This window comes from Vigna angularis, chromosome 4 (genome assembly GCF_016808095.1).
Source record: "Vigna angularis cultivar LongXiaoDou No.4 chromosome 4, ASM1680809v1, whole genome shotgun sequence".
In the NCBI taxonomy this organism is placed as follows: domain Eukaryota; kingdom Viridiplantae; phylum Streptophyta; class Magnoliopsida; order Fabales; family Fabaceae; genus Vigna; species Vigna angularis.
This window is the reverse complement of record NC_068973.1, coordinates 20,621,727-20,639,945: the sequence shown is the minus strand read 5'-3', so window position 1 is coordinate 20,639,945 and position 18,219 is coordinate 20,621,727. Positions and strand designations below refer to the sequence as shown.

General features: G+C 36.0%; 3 protein-coding genes across 9 annotated transcripts; 1 reads left to right on the top strand and 2 right to left on the bottom strand.

Annotated features, from left to right (window-relative positions):
* The first annotated feature begins 3,005 nt into the window (after positions 1–3,005).
* Positions 3,006–4,224, top strand: LOC108330323 (zinc finger BED domain-containing protein RICESLEEPER 2-like). The gene is made up of 3 exons (XM_017564812.2): positions 3,006–3,620; positions 3,709–4,039; positions 4,133–4,224. The coding sequence occupies exons 1-3, from the start codon at positions 3,006–3,008 to the stop codon at positions 4,222–4,224; spliced, it is 1,038 nt and encodes a 345-aa protein (XP_017420301.1).
* Positions 4,225–5,160: 936 nt separating this feature from the next.
* Positions 5,161–10,898, bottom strand: LOC108331968 (F-box/kelch-repeat protein SKIP6). Of its 7 annotated transcripts, none has more exons than XM_017567012.2 (2): positions 7,022–8,204; positions 5,161–6,023 (listed from the first exon to the last, which is right to left on the bottom strand). In XM_017567012.2, exon 1 carries the CDS (start codon positions 8,121–8,123, stop codon positions 7,032–7,034), a length of 1,092 nt encoding a protein of 363 aa, XP_017422501.1. In that variant the 5' UTR covers positions 8,124–8,204; the 3' UTR covers positions 5,161–6,023; positions 7,022–7,031. The 7 variants fall into 7 exon arrangements, with proteins under 7 accessions (XP_017422501.1, XP_017422502.1, XP_017422500.1 ...); XM_017567013.2 differs by having other exon boundaries at positions 5,161–5,940; XM_017567011.2 differs by having other exon boundaries at positions 5,161–5,518.
* Positions 10,899–12,304: 1,406 nt separating this feature from the next.
* Positions 12,305–17,718, bottom strand: LOC108331871 (4-alpha-glucanotransferase, chloroplastic/amyloplastic; the record flags this gene model as incomplete). The annotated part of the gene is given in 15 exon segments (NM_001329821.1): positions 12,305–12,756; positions 12,922–13,074; positions 13,165–13,209; positions 14,072–14,160; positions 14,265–14,337; positions 14,829–14,903; positions 14,979–15,010; positions 15,091–15,230; positions 15,699–15,775; positions 15,880–16,038; positions 16,151–16,287; positions 16,784–16,862; positions 17,026–17,086; positions 17,159–17,247; positions 17,333–17,718. Coding segments are annotated over 15 exon segments (1,689 nt in total). The 3' UTR covers positions 12,305–12,651.
* Positions 17,719–18,219: the final 501 nt, after the last annotated feature.

Sequence of the window (18,219 nt, the reverse complement as noted above, 5' to 3'; positions counted from 1 at the left end):
CACTCTCTAGGGTTCTATCTTTTCACTCTTTCATTGTATTTCATCTAGTTTCACCATGAATATGGTGAGCTAAACTTTTATTGTTGTTGGGGAATCAGTGTAATCCTTTTGAAACTCTCATGTATGGAATTTGTTCTTCAAAATCTTCTTTAAGATACATGCTTTCTTTCATTAATTGTTAGGGTTTTTCCTCTTTGCTCAAAGCATGCATTGTTTAACTCATTCAATGTCATTATTATTGATTTTGTCGATATGGACACATACGGGGAAATCTATATCTGGAGAATCTCTCCCAATAGTAGTATAAACCTAGACATAGGAGTATGATGGTTGGTTGCCTTTAAGCTTCTGTTCACTATAATGCATGATTAATTGCTAGGGAGACAAGACATTGTAAACTAGTGATTATGATTAGGCTTTCTTCGCCGAGACATCGGGTTTAAGGTAATTTAGAAAATGACATTAACAATTAATGAAGAAAGATGAATTCCTGAGTACATGAGAGTAGATAAGGATGAAATTGATAAACCCCAACAACATAATCATCCATATATTTCAATTCACGTGTTTTGTTTCTTCTTACCATTGATCAATCCATGCATACATATTTACTTTTGACTATTTGCATCTAAATCTTAATCAATCAGCTTTACAAGTCTTAGTTAATCAACAAACCACACAATTGTCTAGGCCGTGAGTCCTTTGGGAGAACGATTCGGTTACACTTGCCGAAGGTTTAACAAGTTTTTGGCGCCGTTGCCGGGGATCAAAAATTTGTTCACCACTTATCCTGAATTCATGTTGAATGGTTTAGAAATGAAATGAGTTTATTTATCTGGAAATATTATCAGAAGTTGCTTTTTTTTAGTTCTGTAACATTTAACTCTACAATAAATGGTAAGTGTGATTAAGATGGGTGTGATAAGGGAGATTAAGATAGTTTTGACATAAAATGGGAAGAAATGTACTTAGTTAGAAAAGTGTTATATAGATAGATAGATACCTTTATAAAAATTATACACATTATACATATCTGCATCAATTGCTATATCAGAGGGTACACTCCCTCTTCCCGTCATTGTTGCATAAGGTCGTTTCAATAGTTTCTTTAAGAGTCTTGGACCTAATTGATGCCTCTTTTTTTTTTTTTAGTTCATTTATCCCTTAAAAAGAAGATGCAATGAAATGAACTTGCCCAAAACCAATAATTAAAGTAGCTACCAATAGATCAAGAAACAACTAGAATATATACACAACTCCAATAGCTGCTGAAATAAGAGCAGATACATATTGGACAAACTGAAGAATAGTTTTATAGTTTGGGGGGGGGGGGGGGGGGGGGAACGCCCTTTCTCATCCCAACTATGGCTAATCAGTTTTAAGTTTAATGGGTTGTTTTCTAGGTCACGTCTTTCCCTTTTCAAAAGTAGTTTTCCTGATATCTTTATTGAAGACCTATTAAAAATATTGTTCATTTATCTATGCAGTTGTGTGCAATAGCTTTTAAATATGGACCACCATAAGAGTAACCCTTTGATTTTGGTTGATGATCTTGCATCTGAAACTCTTGGTCCATCTGAGAGTGCTACCATCAATAAAAAGGAAATCTCAAATGTTTGGAATTTTTTCACAAAAATAGGAAAAGATGAGGATGGCATTGAAAAGGCTGCATGTAAATATTGTGGTAATAGCTACAAAGTTGGAAAAAACCCGGTTACTAAAAACAATTATGGAACTTCACATTTAAGTCGACATGTCCATGTGTGTAGAAGTATTGCAAACTTAGATGTGGATCTAAATCAAGAAGGAAAGTTTGGGACACGAAAAATCAATCAAAAGATTCATCGGAAGTTACTTGCGAGAGCCATAATTAAACATAGTCTTCCTTGTAATTTTGTTGAATATGAAGGAATCAGAGAGTAGATAAAATACATTAATCCTAATGTTGACATGAAATGTAGGAACACTACTGTATCATATGTGAAAAAGGAATACATTGAACAAAAGGATAAAGTTAAGCAAATCATGTCTAGGATTCCTAATAGAATTTGTTTAACCTCTGATGTTTGGATTGCAGTTACTTCTAAGGGATATATTTGCCTAACTGCACACTTTGTTGATGAAAACTGGAAATTGACAAGTAAGATTCTTAACTTCTGTCGAATGAAACCACCACATACAGGTGTTGAACTAGAAAGTGTTGTGTTTGATTGCCTAAAGCAATGGGGTATTGATAAGAAAATTTTCTCAATTACCCTAGATAATGCTTCTGCCAATAATATTTTGAAGGACATTCTGAAAAGCCATCTTTGTGTTCATAGAAATTTATTATGTGATGATGAGTTTTTCCATGTACGATGTTGTGCTCATATTCTTAATTTGATAGTTCAAGATGGTTTAAAGGTGATACACAAAAAAGAAGGGATTTACCCACAGCCATAAGCCCTCGGTAACGACAAAAAGCCGTCGGTAAACACATTTTACCGACAACCTAGCGACGGTCAAAAAGTTGTCGGTAATATGTGTGTCGAAACATTACTGACGGCTTACAGCCTTCGGTATTACCAACGGGAAAAAGCTCTCGATAATACCGAAGGCCAAAAACCCAAATGAAGGACGACAATTCGGGAAGAAAGGATGACACACTTATGCCTGAGAACAACCGCTACAGTGAGACAATGCTCCTAAGGAAACGATTGGCAGGGGAGAGGGAAATAGGGCCTTTGGTTGACGAGCTCGAAATGGGAGAGGGAAATCAGAAATTTAGGTTTTAATCTATCCTGATACTTACCGACGACCTAGGCCCGTCGGTAATTAAAATCACTACTGAATTACCCACAACCTAAGGACCGTCTGTAATGGGCCGCCAGTAATTTCTTCATTTTTTGTAATCGATTGACAAAGCACTCCATAGTATTAGAGAGAGTATTAAGTATGTTAAATCATCAGATGAAAGAACTCTCAAAATCAAAGAATGTGTTAGTGATGGTGGCATAAATATAAGCATGGGTTTGAGATTAGATGTAACTACAAGATGGAATTCAACCTATTTAATGCTTGAAAGTGCAATCAAATATAAGGAAGCTTTTGAAATTCTCAAAGTGGTTGATAGAAATTATAAGAATTGTCCATCTTCTGAGGAATGGAATAGGGGAGAGAAAATATGTCAATTCTTAGAACCATTTTATGAGATTATAAACATGATGTCTGGTTCATCTTATCCCACTTCAAACTTGTATTTTATGCAAATTTGGAAAATTCAGCTCATCATTGAAGAGAATTTGTTGAATGAAGATGTCATCTTAAAGGATATGGCTTGTAATATGAAAGAAAAGTTTCAAAAGTATTGGAAGGAGTATAGTATTGGGTTAGCTTTTGGAGCTATTCTTGATCCACGACTAAAGGTTAATTTTATAACATATTGTTGTAAAAAATTGGATCCTCTAACCTATGTAGAGAAAACAAAGAAAGTGTTAGAGAAGTTCAAGAGGTTATTTAAAGACTATGTAAAGGACTTTTCTACCTCTAGTGTTTCTCTTTCCCAATCACCTACTGAATCCATCTTGATGTCTCAGTCCAATACTGTAGGGAAAAAGTTTAAGAGATCAAGGATTATTTCAGTAAGCATTTTATATTTAGTGTTCAATTTTATTTTTATTTTCAGTTTTTCTAGTTTTGTTTTGATAATTAATATGTAATGCATTGTAGGATTCTAAAATGTATCAGAATGAATCAAAATCTATCATTGGAAAGAATGAGATAGATGTTTATTTAGATGAACCAACAATAGATGATGATGAATACGGTGAAGATTTTGATGTGCTCAAATATTGGAAGAGTAATGAGAAAAAGTTTGCCATATTGTCTATAATGGCTCGAGATGTGTTTAGTATTCCTATTACTACATTGGCATCAGAGTCAGCTTTTAGCAAAGGTGGGCGTGTACTTTCGAAATATAGAAGCTCCATTCTTCCAGAGCATGTGCAAATGTTGATTTGTACTCAAAATTGGCTATATGGATTTTCTGAAAATCCTAATGGTAAGTGTATATGTTTTTATTTTTAAAATTACTTTACATTATATTATTAATTCTAAACTAGTTGTTTGATTGTATTTCAATTGCTTGTGATAGATGAAATTGTTGAAGATATTTTTGGTCATGAGGAAATTGATGAGTCTAAACTTTTAGAAGATGTTGAAAGTCTTCAACATTGTGGGCAGTGAAAGTGATCACATGCAACTTTAATTTACTTTCTAATTATTAAATTTTTTATTTATTGTTTATAATGCTAGTCCTTTATATTTCAATATGATTTGTAATGTCAGATTTCATTTTAAACCAATTGGCATTTAGCAAAAGTTGTCCAACATATTGTAAGTCGCATTTCAGGAGTTGAACTAGGACGTGAGACTCCCCGACATGTAAAGAGGTGTGGCATCTTCTTGTATTTTAGACAATTCTGATGTGATATTTGATTTGATATACTAATATTGTGTGAAGTGCTATGGATCTTGTTACTGATATTAGAGCATGAAATTTGTAGGTTGTAATATGATTAATGCATAAGATAGCGATCAAAGTTTAGCTTCGAGAGATTAATTTTCTAATCTTAAAATGTGGTGAATTATCTTCTTTATGTGACTTGGATTTTGCCTTTTTGTGAATCGGTCGTCCTTAACGTTCTCTGTTTTATGCAGATGAAGAAGACATTGAACTCGGGAAGATTTCACAATAATCAAGGCAATTTTTTCATAATTAATTAGGAGGTGATGGTGTATAATGTAATTTCTTGTAGTGTGTTTGGTCTTCCACCCTTTTATGTTCTGTTGTTCCAAAATATCCATGTTATAATGGCCAGTACTTATTGCTAGTTGCAGAAGTATTAATTTAGTTTCTTCCTTGGAGTTTGATAGGTACTTGTTTTGACAGTATTGGTTATAATTAGAAAGTTCAAATTCCATGTACAACTGCAATTGTTATAAAAGATTAATACATTGGATTATGGAGGCCTCTACAACTGTAATGCAACCACAATTAGGGCCATATCAGCCACCCCACTATTCCAGGCAATGCCCACCCCATTTTCCATTTAACCTATATTGTCTCTTTTCCTCTCTCAAATTTGTTTTAAACGTAGAGAGCAAGGAATGAAATGCATATTGAAGAGTGAATTTTAGTTTGTCATTGAACAACTGATATTAGAACATACTTTTCTAGCATCAAAAGACTTCCTAACGACGATGAAAGCTTCTGCTCGCAACAGAGAAGCAACATAAGAAAGAGAGAAGGGAATGAAAATTAAAAAATATTTCTTTATTGGTTTCTCTTAGGTGGAAGGGTGGGTTTTGTTGAGTACCGAGAACCTTGCCGAGATCTTATCAAGTGGAACTGTAAGCTTGAAGAGCCTCCACGTGCCCTCAAACTTGTCCATCTCCTTGGACTCTCAGATAAGAGCTCTTTATGCTTTGTTCTCAGCCTTGAAGATCAATATACCACTCCACTTGCCAAATGCACGACCTGAAAATCGAATAAAGATGGTTGGAACCGAATACACGTTGCGGCGGAACCGAATACACCGATGCATTGATGAAGCGAAATCGGATACGCATGTAGGGGAACCCAATACACAATCCTGGAACCGAATAAGCCAGCATTCAATTTTCCTTGTTCAAGAAGAACCAAATACTCATCTTCTATAACCAAATACACCATGCTTTGGTGGGCTTCGTTCTTCCTCTTCAACCACTGCTGCCTTTGTCTTCACCCATCATTCTTTCTGTACGTGTTATTTTATATATAGTATTTCACAAATGAAGGAGGACAAATATAACATTTTAATTGAAATCACTGTAAAGCTTAGCACTTCAGCGAAGATTTGAAAACCCCTGTATGAGGATTTGAAAACCCCTATATCTCGCAAATCCGTCCAATTCCATCATCTTGTATCACAAGAAACGAACACCAGTTTATTTCGCAGTGAAGTAAACACAACCTAAATGATGGTAAAATGAGTTTGATGGACCTGCAATTGGATTAGTGATTATCTTCAAAATCCCTTTGGTGTACTTTTATTTGGAATATTATTTATTTTATATGCTGTGCGGTGAAAGAAATTTATAAAATCATAAAAATATAGATTTTATAAAACTCTTGCCACAAAGTATAACTTAAAAGAAAAGCCTTAAAAATATACAAGACAGTGAAATTTATATATAGAGTAAACTAAAATCTCATAAAATAATTCATGGAAATGAATTTAGTCTTTAAATTTAGTGTTGAAAGATTGTTCAGGCCAAGCATGAAAATTCAGATCGCTTTATTTATTCAGATTTCTGTTAAGCTCTAAGTGTATAGGGCACTGTCAATGGAGATGACAGTGGAGATCTGCCACTTCCTGTCCATCTCCTTCTGTGTTTCATTTTAATTCGCTCTTCTTGACAAACTAACTTCTTGAGCAAAGAATCCAACTTTGCATCACTGATAATTATAGCATGCTAATAACCTGTATCTTTCTGTTTGGAAAAAGAATGATGCATACACCAACAAGATGCAGAACACATATTTGGTGTTTAGGCGTAATTTGTGTAAGCACATTTTGACAAGAATTGTGTTGAACTTTTAGGACCAAATATTGTGAATGCATGAATTTGGGTTGCAACCAGAATACAAATTTTCCTAAATAAATGCTGCTAGAAGGTAGGTATTCTTGGAACTGGTTGGTTTAAATTAAACCAGATTATAGTTTCCAGGCTACAGAAACTGAGTGTACAAAAATGAAAGGAAATATTTTATTGAGAGATAATAAACAGGTATAGATATACATTTCATGGCATTACCAGAATAACTGGCACCAGTAGATTTACTTACAGCAGCACTGCTAGTTGAGCAGCTCCAGTAATTCACAACTTCACAAACAATGGCACAAACACTGGAGTGATAAATGCCACCAGACCAAACACCAAAGAAACTTATAAGAGATAAAGTGGCAGGAATTCAAAGTAAAGTTTAAAGAATGCTTACTAGAGAAAGGTCACAAGGAAACAGAAGAACAATGCACAACAGAGGAGCCTTTGGGAACAGAGAGAACTTTCCCAAACCAACCAAGTTGACCCCACAGATTCCCATCTGGATCCTTCTGCACTCCAATCTCAGCGCACCAAATCTCCATTTCTTTCCCATTCCCTTGGCACTCCCACACCACACACAATTTCCCACCCAAATCAGCCATGGTGGCCCCACAAAGAAACCTAGGCAAGCCCTTCTCCAACCCCTTCAACTCTTCCCACACCCCGCGCCCCACATCGAAGCCTTTGATTTTCCCCAAATAGTCGTAGCAGTACAAAATACCCTCCACCACGCACGCCCTACCTCTCCACCCGAGATCCAATTCTCCGCCTACGCTCTCCCACGATCCACTGCGCGGCTCGTACGCGATGCCGCCGCGGTCCGCCATCGCGTACACCTTGTCGCCGACGACCGCGCTGGCGTGCATCCACTTCTCCCGGACCTCGGAGGGGCTGGCCACCCTCTCCCAGCGCCCAACGTCGGGGTCTAGGACCTCCGCCCAGTTGGCGGAGCGGGCCCACGTGTCAGCGACGCAGCCACCGAGAACGTAAATCTTTCCACAGAGGACCCCCGCGGCGGCGAACTCCCGAGCGACACGCATGCTTGGACCCGGAAGCCAGCGGTGGAAACGGCAGTCGAGGAGCCAGACGTGGGGGGAGGGGACATCGTTGATGGAGCCGCCGAGGACGTAGATGGTGGAGCCAAGGACGGCGTAGGCGGAGCCCACTGCGGGGGAGGGAATTGGGGGGAGCGGCGCTAAGAGGGGGCTAGGGACTGTGCGGTGGAGCGTGAACCACTGGAGGGAGGAGGCGGGCGTGCGGAGAGTGAGGTAGAGGAGGGGTTGCGTGCAGTTGAGGAGGCAGCGCGTGGTGAAGAAGAGAGGGGTAGAGAGGAGGGTGCGGAAGGGTTTGGAAACGAGGGATAGGATTGGGTGGTGGCAGCGAGGGATGCGTGCTATGCAGTTCAAAGCGACGTCGTCTGGAAGGGACGGGATCAGGTTGTTGGGTGGTGCCTTTGGTGCCTCTGCTTCTCCTTCTGTAGGAGACGGTTTCCACATGGCTTCTGTTGTTCTCCAATGTTACTTTCCCAACACAACCTACTCATCCATCTCTTTTCTTTTTCTGCCTTCTCAATCTCATTCTTCACAGACAATTAAACTAATATTATTTTATTTTTATATTTTATTTATATATTTTATTATAATATAAATATAATATTTTATTATTAAAGTAAGTCCCCGAATTATTTTAAAAATGGTATTTATCATAGAATTTCTCTTTTATTATTTGTTTATTTATTTAATAGTTTGATTTTTGTTCAAATGTGTAATCATTGAAAGGAACATCCTCAGGTGATGTGACCTATTCTTGGCTACTTGCTTATGACCTAACAGTGTTGATAATGGTTCACTCCTATGATCCAAGAATGAACCCAAAAGTGATTAATTAGACTTAATTTATTTCTTAATGAAAAGAGATGAAACTTTATTTTTTCATTTATTTAGTAAAGAAAGGATGTCCATGATTATTTAGATGGTGTCCTCTTCTTTTAAGTTGTTAGACAAAATAATTTATAAGGTGGAAAAAGTTATAAATTAGCATTTCCAAAATAAGAGTTGGAGGTGATAAACCAATGAATGCCAAAAATTTGTCTCATCTACTGAGGCTCATTTTCCCCGAGAATGTGGTCTTGTAAAAACATCAATTGAAAACTACATTTTGACTCAGGAATGGAATCTTATTTCCTGTACAAGTGTCCCTAGTAGCAGCTGTATAACGGTTTCTATATAAATTAATTTGTACTTTAACTTATTTTAAGTAGTTACAGAGAAATTGATTTCATTTTTTTTTCTCTCCTAAAACTCATTAACGTGATTACGGAGAGATTTCTCCACGTATAAAGACATTAAGGTTTTGTATCAAATTTCAGGTTCTAACTCATGTTGTTTGTAGGATGCAGAAGAGGTCCAACATCTGACAAAAATCTTCACGTCATTTTAAAATTCAAAGAGCAATAAGGTAATACTATAATGATCCAAAATTTGACAAACATTTAACTCCAACACGTGCATGTCTCTGATTGGTTCATGTGAAAAAGATTTAAAAATTTAAAAATAACGTGGAAATACATATCATTTAGGTGAGAACATTTAACTCCAACACGTGCATGTCTCTATTGTTTTGCGCAGCAAACTCAAAATTTTAACTGATATAGATACAAAAATTCATAAATGGGATGATCATAATAATTTTAGTGATAATTCTTTTGATTTGAGGATTTCCTGATAAAACCTTTTTAGTTAGGGATAATAAGAGAAACAATTATTCCACATATTTAGATATTAAAAAGAAAACTTTAGAGATTATCAACACAATTCATGACATGAATTTTTAAGTTAAATTCTTTTTTTTTTAATTTATGGATATAGAAGTCATCTTAAGATAATGATGATCACATTTATATCCAACTCCATCACAAGGAATCAAGTTTTGTATAACTCTTGCTGCAGAAATGGGTGGGGACCTAAGGCTAATGTTTTGTACAACGAGGTCAATAGAACTCATCATGAACTTTTAAGTGAAATTTTTTTTTAAATTTATGGACATAGAAGTCATCTTAAGGCAATCATAACCTTATTTATATCTAACTTCATCACCAAGGAACCAATTCTTACTACAAAAATGGGTGGTGACCAAAGGTCAAATAAGTGGGGTCCTAAGGCTTTTGCACAACAAGGTCAACACAGTTCATGAAATGAATTTTTAAGTGGAAAAATATTTTTTTAAAAATTTATGGACATAGAAGTCATCTAAAGGCAATAATGACCACATTTATATCCAACTCCATCACCAAGGAACCAAGTTTTGTATAACTCTTGTTGCAAAAAATGGATGGGACTAAAGGCTAAATAAGTAGAGACCTAGGGCTAAAGTTTTGCACAACGAGGTCAACACAACTCATGACATTCGAATTTGGTGGGGACTACACTAAAAATATGTAACACATAAAATGCTTTCAACCTTGTTATAATAAAACATACATATTTGGTGGGGACTACACCAAAAATAATAAATCACCCACAACTATAACCCTGTCACAACTACAATTCATTTATACACCACTGTGTAATACATAAAATTATCATTCTTATCTTCAAAACCCAGGATTACATTGAAAGCAACACTAAAATATAGGAAAGTGCAATTTTATTATCAATAAATGTAACAAATACATTTCTTTCAAGATTTCTAACAAAAATTATGTACTTCAATGGTCATGAATAGATTATCAAAGATTTCTAACAAAAGCACAAATGGCATTGCAACAATCTTAATTCTACAACAACATCTACAACAACCCTAATTGTTGCATCACTTTGTCTCTCCAGACATTGTCAATATTCAATCACAAACAAATTTCTCCCTAAACTGTTGGAATTCCTCCTAAAAACAATAAAATACACACAAAATGAATAAAATGCCCAATCTTTTATTGAAGGTCCAAAGTATAACAATTTTTCTAACTTACGCTTGTGTGATTAGACATTATTTTCCCTTCGTATTTATCTACACCATCTTACAACTCCATAAATTTCATAACAAATAACTCTACAATCATACCTACATCAAACAAAATCCAAAATACAAATAACTTCACAACACTTCAATCAAACGAACAAATATTATAATAAAAAAATCCAAGACCAAAGTCCATTAATTTTTTTTAAAAAAAAAAATTTCACTTCAAAATTCATGTCATGAGTTGTATTAACCTCGTTGTGCAAAACATTAGCCTTAGTTCTCCACTTATTTGGCTTTTGGTCACTATCCATTTTTACAGCAAGAGTTATACAAAACTTGGTTCCTAGGTGACAAACTTCACTCTGTTCACCAACTTCCTCTATTGCAACGATACCTACCATACACCAAATAAGGTCCAAAATAACACCAAAAAAGCAAAACAAATCCAAAATGGTAAAAAAAAAATTAAAAACAAGTCAAACTTACCGAACAAGAATAAATGTTAACCCAAATGAACGATGAAAAGCTTTAAAAACCCACATCAATGATGGTTTTTGTCTTCAACGATGCTTTAAAACGACAGTACGTTCACCCCGAACGATAGCAAAGATAAGTTCAGTGAACAATGCCAGTTCGATGAATGGTGCAAAGGCAATGAACGATCGGTTCTAGTCATGAGAAGTTTGTGGGTGATACGAGGGTTCTATCTCTTGCAAATGAGGTTCCCAATTTTTGAATCCTACTAAGATGATAACCCCTAAAAACCCAAATGCTAGGTATTTACACGTCATTTTCAAATTTTTAAATATTTTTCACATGGACCAGCTAGATGCCGACACGTGTTAAAGTTAAATGTTTGTCAAATTTTGAAGTTGAAATATCATTATTCTACTATAAATCCAATACAGGTCATCCCATAAGCCCAACAGCATCAACAATATCTAATATTTGCAGGCCTCTAAACATAACCCAATATTGAACACTAAATGTCCTCCAACAGGTAAGATATTCACATCATCTAAAACAACAGGAAGATAGAAATGAAACAAAATAACATGAAAGCTTGTAAGATAAATTTTCTTTTGCATATTAAGTGTCCAAGTACCAAATGAAAACGTATTCAGCAAGAACTTGAAGTATTGAAACAGAATGTGGATATTAGCTATTCAAATTGTTCACTTTAGTATTGTATGGCTATGTATATCAAACCAACTTCACTACTTATCCCTATTAGATACGGTATTAAGAGGTTCGATATCCACAAAGAGAAAATTGAAGTCAATTTAAGAACAAAATAACATTTAAATTAAATACCTAAACCACAAAAGGGTGTGCCCCAAAAAGTAAAAAAGAGTAGTATTGAGAACAACAAACAGGAACACAATAGTTCACATAGCAAATAAGCATTCAGCAAGAAAGCACGAACAGTAAATGCAACAAGAAAATAAATGAGAAGGGGAGAGTAAAATAGAGAAACTGCGTCCATCAAAAGGGCTAATCGATTCTGGATGAAGCAAAAGCCACAAGAGGTTACTTCATACACAACGTAGTTTTTATCAGCCAGGTTTTGCTTCTTAGAAACCAAACATCTCGAATTTGGGCAAAAGTGATTTGATCAGGATATGAATGCAATTGGATGCAACCACCACGAAACCAAACATGAACTTCCAACACTAAAGGGTGCACAAATAGCTAAAGACTCCACATACAAAAAGTATAGCTGATTGTACTCCTACGTTACAATTACATTATGACATTCAATCTTCTGAGATATTATTTTGTTAATAAACATTTCTATGAAATGGTACTTGATATAATATAACATACGACATTTTTCCTATTTAAACAAGCATGTTACATAGTATTACAACACTTAAGAGATCGGCATTATCCTTTTTACAAATTTCCATTGAAGCATCCAGCCTTCTCAAATTACTTGACCCCAACGCAAGCACCCAGTTTTCATTTATCAACATCATGCATACTTTAGCATTTTCCACTTAACTTAAGCTTCCGTCAAAAAGAGAACTCTTCAACTTTACACTCAAAAAGGAATTTCCATAATCAAAGCCGGCCATACATTAAAAGCATTTCTCTGAGTCTGTCTGCCTCTCTCTCCAAGCCATCAAAGCTCACCGAACTAGCAATTCTCCAACCCCAGTTCCCAAACTGCATTTGTCAAGGGGATCAACGAATGTCATTTTTTATTTATTTATTTTGTGCGTCGGTCCAGGATGTTACAAGTCATCTAACACATTTTTATTTTCTTTGTTCAGGTTGAATAGATCAAAATGTTGCCCGAACAAACAATGAACATCATGCATAACATTTTACCTGTGTTGCGGGAATATTCATCCTGGCAGAATTACCCAATCCAAGAACATCTTGCATAGGTATTATTGCTGTTTGAGAAACAGAGCCCAATACTCTCTGGATTAGAGCCCAAGAAATGTCATCTCCCTCATTTAAGGAAAGATAACTTAATGCCTGAAATATAAAATGAAGAGGAAGATTAACTCTTCCCTCAACTTGGTTAAAAAATGCATTTCATTACTTCACAAAGACAAGCAAACCTACTTTGGATTTCTCTTCTTGGTTCAAAGCTTCCCACCAGCCTCCGATCTGTAGCAGAAAGGCAATTCTTCTCAAGGTTTTTAGTATTGACAGGTAATATTTTTTAAGACATGACAAAAGTATACAAATAAAACAACTAAGATATCTTAAGTTATACATCAATTTCATTAGGTAAAACATTCTACAAAAGAGGAAAATATGGGTTCTCCATATAGAAAATCCTCTCTAAGTAGGCACAATCTATTAGATATTGTTGAATAGTTAATGAGCGGGGGGTGAGTTAGAAAAATAACGCATGTTGCATTTAAATGAGAAAAAAGGGATGAGAGAGAGAGAATCTTTTCAATTTGTGAGGTAATATGAGCCTTTGGACATTAAAAGGTGCTGAACCTCAAAGTTCAGTAGCATATTCGTTCTATTTTGTATACTGGAAAGTTCTTCCCCAGATTTTATAATTAAGATATCAGATCCCTACCCTATTTGGTAGGATACTAAGAGTCTATGAGAGGAGGAAAAGGAATTATTAAAGTAGTTAGGAGGTTAGGAGGATACGGTTATGACTGTAACTGTTAGCTCTCAGCGAAACAATTAGTTAGAGGGAGGGGAGCCTTATAAGAAGGCTGGGGAACTCGTGTAAAGGGTTAGCTTTGTTAATTCTGTTGTATAGACAGGACATCTTTATCCTGTGGAGGGAGAGTGCTCCCTTGGATGATTGTAGTGTACATTGTTGCTCGTTATAGAAGAAATATACAGACTTCATTTCTTTTCTATGTTTGTGTGTGCTGTGAGAGTAGATAGATAGATTTCTTGACTAAAGAAACCTATCACTATCACAATCTTCAACTGATTTCTGCAAAGCAAAGACCCAGGCCTATAAGATAGATATGCAACTGGCAGAAGAAATTCTTACTGTGTCATTGTCATGAGTCCCTGTATAGACAACTTGATTCCACTCATGATTATGAGGCAAATGAGGGTTCTTAGCATCGCCTCCAAATCCTAGATAAAGTAAAATAGATAAAAAAATATTCAGGCACTATGACTTTAAATTACTTGGAGCATGAAACTGAACATCGTAAACAAAATTAGTAATCAATCATTACCGAACTGGAGAACAGCCATTCCAGGTGCTCCAATGGATCTTCTTAGCTGGACTACATCCTCAGTGATAACTCCCTTTCATAAATCACAAACCCAAAATTTTACAATGAGTACCCTAAGAAAGAGTCAGGAATTAATGAATGCAATGATCTCATGGTTTGAATATGTTTTTATTCCTGCAAATTTGGGATAAGTTTGATTTGGTCTCTCAAATTTAAAATTGATTTTTTTAGTCCTTGTGAAAAATAATTGCTTTATTACTTTTGTCCCAAGTACTGTTAAAATTTGTGCTTGTTACATAACTAACAATTATAAATTGTTTACATGACAATCTATTTCAGTTTTGCATTCTTACCATCAAATACCCTACCACATTTACTTTCCTTTCAAAGTATTTATGTTGACTACATTATATAAGCCGTTTGAACAAATAGACTAAAACAAACTTTTTTGTCAAATTACAGGAACTAAAAAGATCCATTTTAAAGTACCAAAAACAAACTTAGTTCAAATTTGACAAACTAAAATCATATTTAAACCTATTGAGTTTGTTTTATAATGCATACCAGGTCTTCTGCTATTATATTAATCCTTCCAACAGCGCTGAAAATGGCATCAAACAAGGACATCCCAGGTCCTACCTATCATTTAAATGATACAAAGAGTATTATAGTTTGATCAAATAGATTTAAAAAATGAACATGAGAGGTTCTGACCTTCCACTTTCCAAGCATAGCTACTTTTGCTTCTGCACATTTGTAGAGCACACACATGTCACAACAACCCACCGAGCAAGTGAAATAAGCTTATTCTAGAGTGTATACTTACCAGCGGGAACAGCCCAATAGCCAGCAAATCCTCTAAAGTGGTCAATTCTAAATTCATCAAACAGATTTTGTGCTCGTTTAATGCGTCGTATCCACCATGAGTATCCATCTTTCTCCATGGCTTTCCAATCATACAGGGGGCTTTTTCATTAAAAGTTGACAATAAAAAACATGAAAATCAGTAATCTATATGGGACAGGAAACCTTCTACAATGTACTAGAGTATAACATGATAGTAGTTATTACAATAAAGAAAAAAAAAATATCAAGGAGAAAAAGGCTGAAATAGGGTCTAGAGATAGTTAAAAAATCATACATTCACTAGAAATAAGACCTAGGCAATCCACTCCTGAGCTAACTTTGGGTTTGAGTTAGTTCCTGTCCTTTTCTAATAGAAATATTCAGGCAGGAAGGATACATTGTCGTATACAGGCACAGATGGTTAAAGCATGGACAGTGATAGGAACTAAATTGAGTTAGGACAAGTCAAAGGAGATGCCTTTTGATCATAACCACAGAAGCAGATAAAGAATCAGGACGAGAATTGAATAAAAAGCATGGAAAATCGAGATATATCAAAAAATATTTATCATGGTATTAACTTCAAACCTGCCCCATAGCTGACCAGTTTCACTGAATGCATCAGGAGGAACACCACTCACTAAAAGAGGAAAGCCTTTCCGGTTCTGCCAGATAAATAGAGATATTTTATGATCAAAAGGTACAATTTGCTCCAAAAAATTAGAAATGTTATGTCAGACTTCAGCGACATTCTTTAGGGACTACTAACCAGTAAAAACTGCTTCTTATTTGCCCAAACATCTGCGCTATGATAACCAACATATATTGGCATGTCTCCCATTATGCTGATTCCCTTACTCTGTGCATAGCTGCGGACTTTCTGCCACTGCCTTTGAAACAAGAACTGTTGGGCAATAAACACATTTATCTGCATGCAAAAGTATAAATGAATCATCAATATCCCTTCTGGGCTATAAGTACAAGTATAGCAATAACAAGTAGACGAAAATTTGAGCTATAAGGATAATTCATGTCCTTACAAAATCTTGTTTCTGTTGGTAAATGTCTTCTAGAGCTACAAGATGGCGATTTCTTAAAGGTTCAGGCCAATTGTACCAGCTGAATTTGTTTAAACTGTCATCAATAGCAGCAAAATATGCTGCATCTTCAAGCCAGCCTACAGCATTGCGAAGATATTACTAGTTAAAACCATACCAAAGAAAGAAATTCCTAAAATGAGTGACATTAAGAAAGATGCATGTATCTTCAAACCCACGAGAAACCTCTCAATGCTTAAGTCCTCTGCCCACTCACCACCAATCCTAATGTTTCATTTTTTTTTTCTAGCTTGAACTAATTAACTTGTTGCAATTGTTTGATTGGAATTTGCGATCACAACAAACTTCCAGATTTAATTTATTTTCCCGTTTGAATTGTTTTCAATAAACAAAAAGCTGCACTAACTGGGGAAATAGCACAAATAGGAGGACAAAATCCAAAAAGGCTGTGGGAAGAAAACAGGTAAAAGAACAATGAAAATATGCACACGACTAACTGTGCACTTACATATAAATAATATAAAATAATTGTATAATCAAATTATTATTTCAAAAGGTACTGAAACTAAAAGAGATACATGCAAATCATAGAACTGAAAAAAATGAGTGTCTCACTTGATATGTCAGGGTCTCTTCGAAAATTCTCCAACTCCGTTTTGAGTTCTCCTTCACTTGAAATGAGCCTCTCTGCAGCCTATATATGGAATTTCAAACAGAGGAAAGTCGATATAAAACATCAGACACACAAAGATGCCTATGAAAAAAAAAAGGAAGAGTCACAAAAAATAAAATAAAAAAAAGGCAGATGGATGCGGTGAGGAACTATTCTAGCAATAAGAAAGCTGTAAACACCTTACTTTGGTTATCAGAGGATCCTTAAGGTCAGCAACAAGTGAAAAGTTGACGCGCTCTGCATCACTGCATTCATTTAACAAATCGTTGAACAAAAGAAAATTACAACAAATAAAACTGGAAAACTACGCGACTCACATCGGTTGTGGAAGCTCGTGTTTTTCCAACAATCCATCGTCGACGAGGCCTTGAAGAGAGATCAAGAGCGTGTTGCCACAATTCGCGTCCTGAAAATCGCAATGTAAGAGGGAATGCATTACACCGAATTTTTTTAGCAAAAAAAAAAAGTATCTGAACCGAATCGAATCGAACCTGGCCAGAGTAAGGGGATCCTTCTTCGTTGGCTTTTCTGCCAGGCGGCACGAGAGGAAGAACCTGCCAAACGGAGCAACCGGCGCGGTGGAGCCAATCGATGAAACGGAAGGCCTCGGGACCGAGATCGCCGATGCCGTGGGGCCCTCGAAACGACGTCGGATGGAGTAGAATGCCGCATCTTCTGCGAAGGTCGGAGTTGGGAAACCAATCGCTGTAGTTGTCGGGCAAATCTTCACCTACGGAAACGCCGAGTTGCGTTAACGAGGAGAAAGCGGAAGCGGTGGGGAATGAGAGAATCGGTTTTGAGGGTTTGAAGAGAGTGGGGCAACGCTGGTGTGGGAAACACACCGAGATGTTCAATGCGAGAGCCATGTGTTATCTCGGTCTATCTACAAATTTCAGTGTGAATTTGGAAAAAGAAAATCAGCACTTGAAGAGTAGAGTGAGCGGTGGCAGGAAACTCGTGAAGGCACAACCAGACAGAACCTGTCTGTCATCATCACAGTGTGATCCGAGGCAAACCCAACGGACAGCAATGTATGAAATTGTGCACATTCCATCATGTCTTATCACTTACTATTACAGTGAATCACACTGAACTGTCGTATTTTTGTTTTCCTTTACAAGTGAATAATTGTTTACTTTCTAAATTTTCAAAGAATTATCATTGTAAAGAACTAATATTTCAAAGTACATTTGGCAAAGTGGTATGCAATAAACTCTGATTAATCAATTATTTTAATGATACTTCCTTAAACAACGAGGTAAATAGGAAAAGAAAAATAGGTAAAGCAGGAGGAAGGTGAGAAAGGGAAAACACACACTACGAGGAAAGAAAATCGGTGCTGAAGAGAAGGACCAAGATATTTTTCTGGTCTGTATCA

What these genes read in the sequence shown, in the direction of transcription:
- LOC108330323 (XM_017564812.2), top strand. Translation starts at nt 3,006, where the DNA reads ATGGGTTTGAGATTAGATGTAACTACAAGATGGAATTCAACCTATTTA. An exon ending in AGAGATCAAGGATTATTTCA is followed by an intron (nt 3,621 to 3,708) that starts GTAAGCATTTTA and finishes AATGCATTGTAG; the next exon opens with GATTCTAAAATGTATCAGAA. An exon ending in ATTTTCTGAAAATCCTAATG is followed by an intron (nt 4,040 to 4,132) that starts GTAAGTGTATAT and finishes TGCTTGTGATAG; the next exon opens with ATGAAATTGTTGAAGATATT.
- LOC108331968 (XM_017567014.2), bottom strand. Translation starts at nt 10,898, where the DNA reads ATGGATAGTGACCAAAAGCCAAATAAGTGGAGAACTAAGGCTAAT. An exon ending in AGTGGAGAACTAAGGCTAAT is followed by an intron (nt 8,079 to 10,853) that starts GTTTTGCACAAC and finishes GAGGCACCAAAG; the next exon opens with GCACCACCCAACAACCTGAT.